Source organism: Wasmannia auropunctata, unplaced genomic scaffold (genome assembly GCF_000956235.1).
Source record: "Wasmannia auropunctata unplaced genomic scaffold, wasmannia.A_1.0 LD336026.1, whole genome shotgun sequence".
Classification (NCBI taxonomy): domain Eukaryota; kingdom Metazoa; phylum Arthropoda; class Insecta; order Hymenoptera; family Formicidae; genus Wasmannia; species Wasmannia auropunctata.
Window position 1 is genome coordinate 491052 of NW_012026864.1, and position 13115 is coordinate 504166.

At 39.1% G+C, this 13115-nt stretch overlaps 1 protein-coding gene and 1 long non-coding RNA gene across 2 annotated transcripts; one reads left to right on the forward strand and one right to left on the reverse strand.

The window, feature by feature from the left end:
* Positions 1 to 1137: 1137 nt before the first annotated feature.
* Positions 1138 to 2052, reverse strand: LOC105452678. Its single transcript, XR_974766.1, has 2 exons — positions 1968 to 2052; positions 1138 to 1640 (listed from the first exon to the last, which is right to left on the reverse strand). It is a non-coding gene; the product is annotated as an uncharacterized LOC105452678 (long non-coding RNA).
* A 113-nt stretch (positions 2053 to 2165) lies between these two features.
* Positions 2166 to 8551, forward strand: LOC105452892 (kelch-like protein 10). The gene is made up of 9 exons (XM_011694445.1): positions 2166 to 2458; positions 2989 to 3323; positions 3565 to 3896; positions 4349 to 4530; positions 5026 to 5237; positions 6015 to 6350; positions 6991 to 7113; positions 7491 to 7658; positions 8113 to 8551. The coding sequence occupies exons 1-9, from the start codon at positions 2166 to 2168 to the stop codon at positions 8343 to 8345; spliced, it is 2214 nt and encodes a 737-aa protein (XP_011692747.1). The 3' UTR covers positions 8346 to 8551.
* The last annotated feature ends 4564 nt before the right edge of the window (positions 8552 to 13115 follow it).

Below are 13115 nucleotides of genomic sequence, written 5' to 3' on the forward strand. Positions count from 1 at the left end.
TCTACATGTACGGAGTTTACATTTTCAAGTGTAAACTGTCGTAAAGCAAACTCACTGAATACTCCATTTGTACAAAGCAATCGCGTATGCTGCGCGAGACAACTCGCTAATTTCTTCATGCAGTGTCTATACGATATATTGTATCTGCGTTGTTGCATGGAATTGTAGAATTTATGTGTACTTTCTGCATGTAAACGGTGTAAATTTGTAAATGCAAACATTCGCGCACGATATGGGAAATAGAATTCGTGGACTCGTACGATAATGGGCGTAATCGAAGGTCAGCTCACATCAGGAGGAGAGTTACTTTAGGAAGAAGAAAAATGAGAGAAGAACTACGAGAAAAAGAAAAAAGGAAATATAACAAAAGAGGAAAGAAAGAGAAAGGAAAAGACAAAGGATAAAACGTATAAGAAAGAAGTAATAAGGTTAATCATCTATATTGTTTGCGAGTCGTAAAGGACATTACGCTTTCACGTTTAATCTTTTTTAGCAAGCAGATTTCGTTTATCATTAAGATTATAAGGGGGATAAAAAGAGGAGAGCACAAAATAATTAGAATCGACGTTATCTAAAGTGAACGGGTAAATTAAAGAAAATTGCGACGGGAAGAGAAAAAGGGGGAAAATGGGCGTTGTGCTTTCTTAAGCGTTCCTGCGAGAGTGAGTCCGTAAATGTTAACTCCGCCAGTCGTATACATATTTATTTAACGCCGAGACGATATTCTTCCCGGTGTGCGAATTGTTTTATCAGCGCGAGTCGGGGACGCGGGGTACAGCGGCCCCGCGGCCGCTTAAGAGACAGATATACAGGGTCTCTCGCCGTGGCAATAAGAAGGATAAAAAATTGCCTAACAGTTCCCCGGGATCATTGTATTACCGATTTAATTTAAGAGGGTTTCGTGGGAGGTAGAACTCAGAAGTGCGAGTAAAATTATTTCCCGAGTGGTATGAAAAATGCTTGACGGAGTTGGAAAAGGCTTTCTGGAGAAAAAAAAAATAAAGCCGGCGCGGTTATCCTCCGTGAGAGCACGTGGCAATTAACTTTCTGTGTTCGAACTTAATTAATAGAATTAATGAATAAATAATTAATCAACGTAAATATGTTTTACACAAAGAAAACGAATATCCTACAATATTATTTTGCAGATTTTATTAACACAGCCTTCATTTTAATGTTTCGCAATTAATGATAATAAAAGCGCGAAGAATGAGCGTGAGGTTCTCGGAAAATTCTCGGATAAGCTTGCCGCTCATTCATATGCCGGAAAGATAAAGATGCTGCGCTCATCTAATGTAAAAGGGGTACCTTAGTCACCGATATATAATCGATATATTAAAGACGGTCTATTCCATCCAGAATGCCTCGGCACTCTTCCTCTCTAATCGTGTTTCTTCGTTTTTGCTTTGTGCCTTTATCCTTTATAAACAGGCACATTATCAGCCGAGCGGCGGCACTAAAGAACTTTCTTTTTAGAGTGGTATTGAAAATCCACTTGAAACTTTCCGCCTGTAAAAACCGATAATTCTTTATTGAATCTTTTTATTGAATCCAAGCTATATGTTGAACGTTGTATCCTCTCTCAATATGGCTTTTTTATTTCAAGTCATTTATTTTTAGATTAGTGGATTTTTTATTTGCTGCAAAGTCGTAAATGGGTTAGAAACATATATCTGCGAGGGAAGATATTACTCGAAATTAAGAGAGAAAGAGAGAGAAAGAGAAAGAGAGAGAGACATGATAAAGCGCTTTATGCTCCACAACAAAATTCTGATAAAATAGTTCCGGCGAGATGCCTGCGGAAACGGGAGATGTCCGCACAAGTTCTTGTAAAATAACTTCTGGTTAGATTTTTGCTTTCTGATAAACGTGAGCTTGTGTAGCAAATAGCGCGTACTATCGCGATGTAATTAATGAGAGAAAAATATAGAGAAAATTTTCAAGTGAAAAGTGCTGTATAAGCTTACATTGTACGAGCATTAAGGCAATTCTATATATATTCTCCGAGAAAAATTATAGTAAATTATAGTAAAGATAATTTGTTCATTCGCCAATGAACAGAAATGTATCGAGTATCAATGCGATTTTCTCGAGAGATCGAGGGAGGGGAGAGACACGCAAATTAGATCGGATCGAAGTCGGCCAATTTTTGGCCTTCGTTTGTCATGGCCGCGCGTCTCGGCGCTAACGAGACTCGCATCTGCGAAGAGAACGGATACGAAGGCTGCTGGCAGCTCAGCGGAAGCGGCGAAGCGGAAGAGGCGGTAGGAAGCTCGGGGCTACGCGGGTTGACCTACTCGGCGCGACACCGGGCGCACGTGGACTACTCCACTACCGCCGGCATCAGCAGACTCCTCAAGCAATCCAGGCGGAAGCAGTCGGCGAGAATTAGGAGATGCATGTGTCTACCGTCCAATTACGCCCTCGTGGAGTTCCCCGTGGTCTGGTCCGAGCTCAGGTCGGTAATCATGCGCCATCGTAATTAAGGCACACACTCTCTCCGCCCCCGTTCGTGTCAGCGGCGCGGATTATTAACTTTCTCTCATGGGACAATGCGTGGTACCGGGATAGAAACGCAAGTTTACGAGATGTTTGCTGGCTTTTAGGAAATTAGCCAATTTTCGGAATTGTTCGCGGCTGTTCTACATGAGAAGCTATTTAGGGAAGTACTACTCCTCCGCGAACTCTTTTCCCAGAAATGTATTTAAGAACAAAATTCAATAATTCCGTTTCATAAATTGGAGCTGCATGTTATTGTACACATTTCCTATGACATAAGAACACTGGGCTGAAATTAGCTTTAATACGCTACAAGATTCATGATTCGAAAAATTAATTTATCCAAATATAACTTCAATTCAATCGAGCACTATAATTTCTGTATCTATTATACTCGCACCTTTGAAACTTTGTAATAAATGGTTAATTATAAATTACGTGCGACATATATACGTTCTCAGAATTGTGACGAGAGTCTGTCGGCTTCAGGGCTAACCAGCAGCTGTGCGACGGGGTCATAAGATGCCCGGGGGATCAAGTCTTCCCAGTCCATCGCGCTATATTATCCGCGGTGAGCCCCTATTTCAAGGCCTTATTCACCAACAGCCTGAAAGGCGGGAAAACCGAGACCACGGAAGTCGTTATCTCCGCCCCCGGTGAAATCTTCAGCCTGATCCTCGACTACGCCTACACGGGCACCTGCAACGTAAACGCCGATAATGTCGAACAATTATTACCGCTGGCCGATCAGTTCGAGGTGCTCGGAATCGTTCAGCTCTGCTGTCAGTTTTTGTTGCAGGAGCTGCGACCGGAAAATTGTTTAGGTAACACGCGACGCAAAAGTGTGCGTATTATATATAAATATAAAAGTACAAGAACAATTAATCGTAAGGCAATAATATATACGACGTTACAATTTCAGTTTGACTCGGCCTGCAGCCAGAGATAACAGTTCGAAAGTTAAATTGCTCGTACCGAACTTGGATGTTGATTTTCGATTTTCCGGGCGAACAATTCGTGACATTTATGTTAGAAATAACTTGGGCCGTTGTTACACGGTTACAGGTATTTTCAAATTTGCACGACACTACTTCTGCCGCGATCTCGAGAAACAGGGCCGGAACTACATACGTCACCACTTCAAGCGAATACTGCAGGAGAGCGCGGAGTTCAAGGATCTTCTTTGCGACGAGCTGGAAGCAATATTGCGCGACGACGAGCTCAATGTTAAAAACGAGGAGATCGTGTTTGACGCCGTCAAGACGTGGGTCGAAGCCAGAGCCGAGGAGAGACGGGTTTATTTACCGAGGTTGCTGGAATGTATACGTTATGGTCTCATGAGTCATAAGTATTTCATTAATAACATCGTCAACTGGAAGCTCGTTGAGAAGGATGAAGTAAGCTCGTACCTTCATCACCTACTGATCCTCGTATCTTGTTTTGCTCCATTTCGAATCGAATATAATAGAGCTAGGCGTAGTGTGCCGATAGATGTTTCCTTCGCAATCACTTTCTAACAAGATATTGTTGCGGCATGAAACTGAATTAGCACATTGTTCACATTGTCCTATTTCACTCGGACATTCCCATTTTACTCGGAAAGGAATATTAAATTGAATATTAAAATGCAGAAATCGCGAAATATCATACATATTTTTATAAAAATACAATCTGTTAATATGTTTATTTTAATAAAGTATATATTGTAATAAACATTTAAATGGACTTATGTATGAGCGATCATTTTTGTTATATTTTTAATTTTCATTAGACCTATATCTCTTTTGGCAATTTTTATTTCTGTATGATATTTTAGTCACGTTAAAAAAATCCTCTCGAATTTTCTAAGGCGTGCCAACAAATTCTTCTTCCGGTGAATGCTTATCTAACCGAGCAAGAGTTGAAACAAAACGGAGAGATCGATCTAAAAAATCCTATTGCGAGACCTCGAGTTCCATACGAAATTCTCTTTGCGATTGGCGGATGGAGTGCCGGTTCGCCCACCAGTTTTGTAGAGACTTACGACACAAGGTGCGCCAAGCTCTTACAAAGTAACATCATAACCGAAATTTCCATAGAAATCGAAATTTGTGAGGTCTCCAAAAATATCATTGCATACATACTAGATTTCAATTTAGGCTTCAAATAAAAATAAATATTTCCTTTAAAAACAGCGACAGATTTTTTTCTAACCCGCTCGAAGTTGGTCTTTCTTATAGCAAAGAAAGTATTTATCACACTTTAATGTTTCTTAATTTCTGTAATATTATACTATATTAAACTTATATTGTATTTATATATATATATATATATATACATATATTTTTTTTTATTTTATAAGTTAGAAAGGAACAATTAAAAATATGAGATTATATTAGAGACAGCATATATAATCGAATAAAAGTACGTTATCATAAATGAGGAAGAGATATTGACCTTACACAAAATCGCCACTCTAAGTGTTATCGCATACGTTAAGTAAATACACCTTGAGCATCTTGTAACTTATCTAAATATGAACTCTAGAGCTGACAGGTGGTTTCTGTCAGTGAACACGGACGTAACGCCGAGAGCTTATCACGGATTATGTGTCCTGAACAATCTTATCTACATGATCGGTGGATTTGATGGTAACGAGCACTTTAACACGGTGCGATGTTTCGACCCGACGACGAAAACGTGGCGGGAACGCGCATGCATGTATCATGCCAGATGTTACGTCAGCGTTTGCACGCACGGTTGGTTTTTTGCAGGATAAATAAAAATTTAAGAAGAGAAAGATCCTTTTTCAAATATAATTCGCCAATTTTTATCTCCTTATTATATAACATTAACTGGCATCTTGATATTAGATATAGCTCGAAACTCGGCTATTTTCATATCTTTTTATCTTTTTTATCTTAATGTTACAAAAAATTAAGTAGAATTAAATTAGATTTTGCCCTCGCCGGAACAATGAGTGGGTTTTCTTTCCGAGTAAAAAAGCTTCAAACTAGCGTAAAACTATTTTTCAAATGGGAAAATAACAAGTGTGTCAAGTTAGCATCCCAACATTAAACTTTCATAGTTCTGATTAGAGTTTCCGCTTTATTTTGAAGAGACGAAGCGTTCCCTATAATATTTATAACAAGAGTTCTTCTTAATAACAATTTTTAATTCAAAATAAAAAAATAGGATGCCAACTTTTTATCAAAATTCATGATCGAATACTTCTGAGCGGCTTATTAAATGTAAACTATAGAGAAACTCTTTGTCTCTTCAAAATGAAGTGGGACCGTTTATCAGAACTGTGGAATTTTAATGTCGAGGGTGACTAATTTCACACACGCATAACAAGATGAATGTATGCACAAGGTTCATGCAGAAAGTAAAACGCTTCTTTCCCCTCGCGCTATTATTCGATGTTAAAACAAATCCTTCTATTTTTCGGTAAAAACTAAAGACCATTTGTCTCACCTTTCTTTCATGTCATTTCCATTGTCTACTTATTGCGCATTGTTCCGATATCGTTCAAGGCGGCAAGATTTATGCGCTCGGCGGATACAATGGTCGCACGAGAATGAGCTCGGGCGAAAGATACGAGCCGCAGCGGAATCAATGGGAGATGATACCGTCCATGCATCGGCAACGATCGGACGCGAGCGCGGCCGCCCTGCACGACAAGATTTACATTGTCGGCGGCTTCAACGGCCAGGAGGTCCTCGACTCGGCGGAGGTCTTCGACGTGGAGACCAGCCAGTGGACCAACATCGATTCGATGATCAGCCCGCGATCCGGCGTCTCCTTGGTCGCCTTCCGCGATAGTCTCTACGCCCTCGGTGGATTCAGCGGCGTTGCAAGACTGAGCTCCGGTTAGTTTCGCTTGCTGCAATCCCGACGTAATGCCGGGGGGCTTCTGATTGCCTCCGATAGCAACTGCGAAGTTACGGCCTCGCTTATTAGGATTAAACCGCCTGAAGATAAAGAGTTAACTCTAGCAATTCCGGTTATCTCTCTCTCCTGCTGAAATTATTCATTATCAATTGCAACGCAAAAAGATACTTTCGACATTTTAAGATATTATTAAAGAAAAAAATGCTTCATTAAAGAAAGCAATTAATTTGATATATTTTTATATAAATAGATATGGAAAACTTCTGATAATTATTACCTGCGTACGTGAGCGCAATATATAGATGTGCACGTGTTAACGTCATACGTTATAATAATAATAATTAATTAGTCAAGAAAAGTTTCACAGATGCTCCGCACACTCGTCAGGATTTCAGTTTGATACTGAAATGTTTCCGCAGACAATGGCAGTCTCGTTCAGTTGTAACTACGTCAGTAGCGCGATATCATTCAATGGCATGCCGGTTGTATGTACGTGACGTATTCTTTGGCGGTATCCGCGATTGTATAACTACGCATTAAATATTTTCCACGCGAGCGTTCGACATGACAGGCTACATGCTGGCATCGTTTGGCGAAAAATCAACATTTATTTTCCAGGGGAACGTTACACTCCAAATCACTCGGATCAGTGGCACGAGATCTCGGAGATGTTTAGCCCACGTAGCAATTTCGCCACGGTGATCCTCGACGATATGATTTTCGTCATCGGCGGTTACAATGGTAACTTAAAAAAAGAAGCTATTTTGCTCCTTTATTACTCTTCTATTATGTCCTCGGAACGTAATTTTTCTCGAAACGAGACATTTATATCTTCTTGTAATGTTTTTTTTCCGCTGCAATACAGAAGATACGGTTTGTATCTTGTGTTCTCAAAAATGAGAATGTTAATGTTTATCCGTTTAAAAATACCTAAAAAGTTTTCGGGAATTTTATATTCTTATCATAACTCGAAATATTCACGACGACCACGTGCCATGCGAAATGTAATACTAGTAAGAGCCGTATGAAAATTACGCCTTGCCAGAGGACGATTTTCACTTTTCGTGTAAAAATATAAGCGGCTTATAACTTAAAAACGAATGACGTTATCGTAATAGGATCCAGTACAATCGCGTACGTCGAGTGCTACGACGCGGATTACAATGAATGGTACGATGCATCCCCTATGAATCTTAGTCGCAGCGCGCTCAGTGCCTGCGTGATAGCGGGTTTAGCGAACGCGCGGGAGTACTCCTATCTGGGCAAAGCGCGAGATCTCGGCCAAGGTGAGTATATAATATCCGTGACTTGGCGCGGCCTTTATCGCGGATTCTGCCCCTCAAAGGAGATGATTAAACCTTCGACTATTCGCTCTCTGCACCTCCATATTTATGAACATGCGTAAATAAGCGCGTGTGTGCACAGCGGGCACAGCCTCACAATCGATCGTCCCGCCGCGAAATTTCGGTTGCGAGCGGCGTTACAGCGTCCGCAAAATTTACACAATTCCTGTAAAAGCGTTATTGGCGGAGTGCCAGTCGGAGAGCAGTCTGAATTTCATCGTCGATTATCGCGAGAGTATTCCGCGCGCGCGCGTTAAAACTGATCGGCGAATCAAATTCACTCGCGCTGTACGCGGAGGATCATTTATTCCAAATTGTTTGTCTCGCGAGCTTCTCACCTTTTCGCGCGTAAGAAGAATTTTGATTGGAGATTAAGTATAATGCGCGACCTTTCCAGGCCAAGCGACGTCGAAGAATCGGGAGAAGTCCGATCAACCTGGCGAGGGCTCCATCGGGACTAACGTTATAATCTTAGCGCAGGAGGACGAGCAGACGGATGTGAGCGAGTCGGTGTACGTTGTCGGTCCTACCGACGGTATGGCCGACGGTATCGAAAATTTTTACGAGGAGGAGAACGATGAAAAGGAGATGCAGGGCGAGCTGTTGTATGTCGTACACGAGCTCGATTAAACATCATTAAAAATTGAAGCGCCAGTTGGCACGATGCTGTATCGTCATATTTCACAAGTTCATAGATGTCGTTAAAAATAATAACCTGTATGTTTTGATCGAGTAAACAACCTGATTAATGTGTTACAAGATTTATGATAATTTGATATCATAATTATTGTATAATAAATAACGAGTTGAAACAAACATGTTTTTAAAAAGATACATTAAATCGCACGACATTTTTAATTATCGCCGATTTAAATCATTAAGAATTATTTACTCGACAAAATATGCAGAATATTATTTTCTAATAGCATTTAAAATTTTTGAAAAGATACAGCATCGTCCCAATCGACTTTTCAATTGCCCAAAATTGCCCGGCAAAAACCGTGGAGCAAACGTGCAGCAGAAAAATATATCCCAGGAGTAACGAACTCTTACTATTCGCGGACGGAAAAAAATGGGCGTTTTAATTGTTACATCGTTTGAGAATTAGTCTAAACGGGCTTCTTAAATTGTACAATGAAATTCAATTTGCCGCGAAAAAGGCAAGTAAACGGGGTTAGCGAGGGAAGGAGGAAGGGTATGAAAAAATGAGAGGCTTGTAGTTGAATTGCGTTACGCATTAGCAAGTTTTTGTAAGTCGTTTTCGCGTTTCTCGCGCAGATTAGCCGTAATACGGAAATTTTAATCGACGCAAATTAAATTAACGTGTGGCCCTCGCGTGGGGAGACGACGCTTCCGCGCGTCCCCCGAATTTTAATCATCATTTTGTAGATGACATTTTTTTTCCACGTTGTTTTTTTTTTATAAATCTACTTTTGATTCGTAGGCACGCGTAACAACGAGAGAAGAGATTACAACATGCGATCAAATACATAACGCGACATTTATCCGCGCACGGAGAGAGAGACACTGTATTCTTTGTAAATTGGTGGAATTTTATTCGACGATGTCCTCTCTCCGCGAACAAGTATTTACACTCCTCTCGGACACGAGCAGCGAGAAATGCCACAGAGCGTGACATTTCGCCATTCGCGCGGAGAGCAACGTTGTTATTTTTTATGAATATCGTTTTCCGTCTTCGCTCACGCTCGTAGTTCGATGTCGCGTTTTTTCCTTTTGTTCAAGATTTGCATGTAACCGCGCGCAATCTGTTATTTTAAGCCAATTAAATCGATCTCTTTGAATCAAACGGTGTTCCTTTATTACCATACCATCGCGGTTTCGCTACTAATCGTATTCGTCTTGTGAATTGGATATTTGAATATTCTGCGGAATGTATCCTTTGAATTTTAAGTGAGGGATAATATCAACTATGCTTATCAGGTAAGGTAAAATACACTCACAGCATCGATGAATAATAATGATATGTAATGGCTTGAGATTTTTTATTAATCTATCTCTCATTTTATATATACGTAGATTTATTCACTTTTTGTATACGCATATGTTATGTATAGTGTATACATTGTTATTTCTTCATTGGTGTTTCTCTTTTAAAGACGATTATGTCTTCCTGTTTACATGTTTGCGCTTTTTATTCTCTCTTTTTCTTTCGCTCTTTTTCTCTTTTTCTCTCTCACTCTCTCTTTCTCTCTCTCTCTCTCTCTCTCTCTCTCTCTTACACTTTTTCTCTTTCTCTCTTGCAAGTAATTCGATTGAGGATTACATGATGACGCTTTTTTGTCGGACCCAGCTGTACGGCATTCCTAATAGTCGTGACACGAGCGAGATACAGTAGCGAGATTTCTTTTTTGAGTGTCGATGAATGCTTCGATGCACGCTTAAAGTGGAAAAAGGATATCGTTGTCGAACTGGCAATTTCTGCTTTTGGCACTGCCTTGGCACTTAACTTTTAAAAATCACTTTGAAATCTCTCGCCACTTTAAAATTTATGGCTTTTCGACTCCTTTTGTTTTATTAAAAAAGAAGATAAGTATAAAAATAGAAATTTGAGAAATAAAGTAATTTTCCAATCTTCAAGAAAATACATATAAATATTAAAATTATACAATAGTCTATATAATTTGTGCTTCCATTATTAAAGAATAAAGTTCAAAACGTTTTATATGTACAAAAATGAAATTATACATATAGACGTATGTATAGACGTTTAATAATTTTCAGAAAAGGACAATGGACGCCAGTTTTCTGCTTCGTATTAATTTATATCTCTATAGATTTATCTTTAATTTTGATGTATCTATGTTTTAATTCTTCGTGGGCCCCCGAAGAGCGCTTGGCTAGTCCGATAAGAGCAGAATTGCCCGACGTTTAAGATTTCATTCGTCAATTGTTCGTTAATTATCTCCAGAGGCCGTTATAATTTATTAAAGAAATCTCGCTATATACATAGCCGTTCAGCTAGGATGGCGCCACGGGATGGAGAAAAGGAATGAATACACGAATTGTAAATTACGCAAGGACATATACCCACCAGAAAACGCAACAACGATTTTATGTCCCTGAAATAGTTTTTCCGTCCGGAGAAAATCTCTCTAAAATATGTCGAGAAACGAAACGCGGAAATTGCTTGATCGAATCGCGATCATCATTGATCCGATCGTTTGTGTGTGTCTGTGTGTGTTTGTGTGTGCGTGTTCCCATCGTTTCCCGATAAATCTCTAGAAAATTGTTGCCTTAAGTGGTAAGTTAAAAACTTAAGTTTACATGACGAGAGTACAAAGTTGTAATTATCGCGGCTAGAGTGTGCTGAGTCGATTACAATGTAAAACGACGATATAATTGAGCAAACAATAGAATAACTAATGAAAATTCTTTTTGATCCGTGTTCCTCCGTGATGGAGCAAATCGAAATAGCTTTTTCGGATTCTCCGAACCTCCGTTTCCCCATTTTTCCGTCGCTCGTAATCTCCTTTTCGTGCACGATTTGTAACGCGTTTATTGATAACGGACAAAGAGAGGAGATGGCCTGTCTTTCTCGCAATCGATACATGACGCGCGTAAACGTCATCGGTGAGATTTATTCGCAGTTGAGGGAACAACATATATACGCGGCGATTTACCTGATAAACGTGTCGCTGCGGAGTGAAAATTTGATTAAAGAGACAGTCAGAACATGAATTTTTTATTCACATGCGCATTCGTCACACGTTTCTCAATGGTATAAATCCTGTCAGACGCAGACCGGCAAATGTAGACGAACATAACTCCCAATTCTGAATTGTGATTAATATTGCACGGTTATTTAATTTCAACTTGAGAACTTCCTACGTCAAATAAACTTTATTGTAGGGTGCGCGATAAATTGTAGGGAAATATTTTTATACGCATATTAAGTGTTGCGAGACCGATTTCTCAGACATCTGTCGGACGGAGGCAGCAATCGGGGGATTCTGAAAGTTATCATACTTGAAATACTCAGAATAAACACTCGGAATTCGGAAGAATAAAGATATCGTTATTGGTGATGAATTTGACAAAATAATACACAATTACAAATATTATAAATTAATTTGCATTTGCAACTATACTTTTACTACAAAAGAATTTTAATCAAGGTATTCAATGATGTTATGTATTAATATAGAATCTTAAAAACTTTTTTTCTAAAAAGCTGTCCCGCGTTTGTAAAAAAAATTATAAATTTTTATAAATTACTGTAAATTTGCCCTGCACTTTTAAGTATATTTTTTTATGGAAATAAGAATGAAGTACAAATACTTTTCAAAATCTCCTAGCTTCCGTCTCGGTGTTAAAAGGACAAGATTACGTCCAGAAAAATAATTTATTTTAGTTTTTATATTAGACAGAGAGAATTGGGTGTGACGATTTTCTCGCACATTTGTCGTAAACTTTCTTTTAGTTTGATGCAAAGTTGCACTTGTTCATATAACTTCTCACGATTACCAGGAGCTAGAACGATTGCAACAACATATACGATTGTAGTATACATGTTAACGGTGGTTATAGGTAATCGTTTCATATGACGATACACGTAAAACGTACATACGTTTCTTACGCATGTAAATGGCTTACACTGGATGATACGAGTGATACGGATGCGATACGATATTACTCGCATATTGAGAGCCGATGTATGATCCATTTTTTAACACATATGTTACGATAGAATTGCTGTAAAAATTATTATTTTCTACGCGCGCGTTTTGCGCCCGGGACAGTGTGTGTACGTGTGTATCTGTGTGCTCAGAGATTTGTAACGCGAGAGGAAATTGTGGAGTGGAAGATTATAAAGGGCTATCCCCGTCATGTACATGCGTTTATCTCCAAAACACGTGTCCTATAAAATAAAAACGCAAAACTCACACTCATTTGCGATCATCAAGTGAAAAATAACTGGAATGATACACGATATGATGTTGATCGAAGGCTCGCGGGGAAGTCTCTAATCTCTCATTTTGAAAAATAATAGCTCCTGAAATATAATAGCTCTTATGACATTCCACTCCATAATTGTTTAATGCGCGATAAAATGGATACCTCGTACTTCGAGCTCTCGAGTCTATAACGACTGCAGTGTATTGTGGAATACATATATATAGTTTATATATACATTCGCGAGAGTATCGTTTACAGAATATCGGCTTATTAGTACTATTTTACATCGCATCACAAATAGGGACATATAATGGACATATCGTGTTCGTTAAAAATGTTAAATGCATATATTCGTATAATGCACAATACAAACATCTAACATATATCCATTTGATTTCTCGGAATTCCTATTCTCCCACAAAAAAACGTTTCCTTGACCGTTCCAAGTACGAGGCGCCATTTTCGCGCTGAAGTTGCTACGAT

What these genes read in the sequence shown, in the direction of transcription:
- LOC105452892 (XM_011694445.1), top strand. Translation starts at nt 2,166, where the DNA reads ATGGCCGCGCGTCTCGGCGCTAACGAGACTCGCATCTGCGAAGAGAAC. An exon ending in GCGACCGGAAAATTGTTTAG is followed by an intron (nt 3,324 to 3,564) that starts GTAACACGCGAC and finishes ACACGGTTACAG; the next exon opens with GTATTTTCAAATTTGCACGA. An exon ending in CGTTGCAAGACTGAGCTCCG is followed by an intron (nt 6,351 to 6,990) that starts GTTAGTTTCGCT and finishes TTTATTTTCCAG; the next exon opens with GGGAACGTTACACTCCAAAT.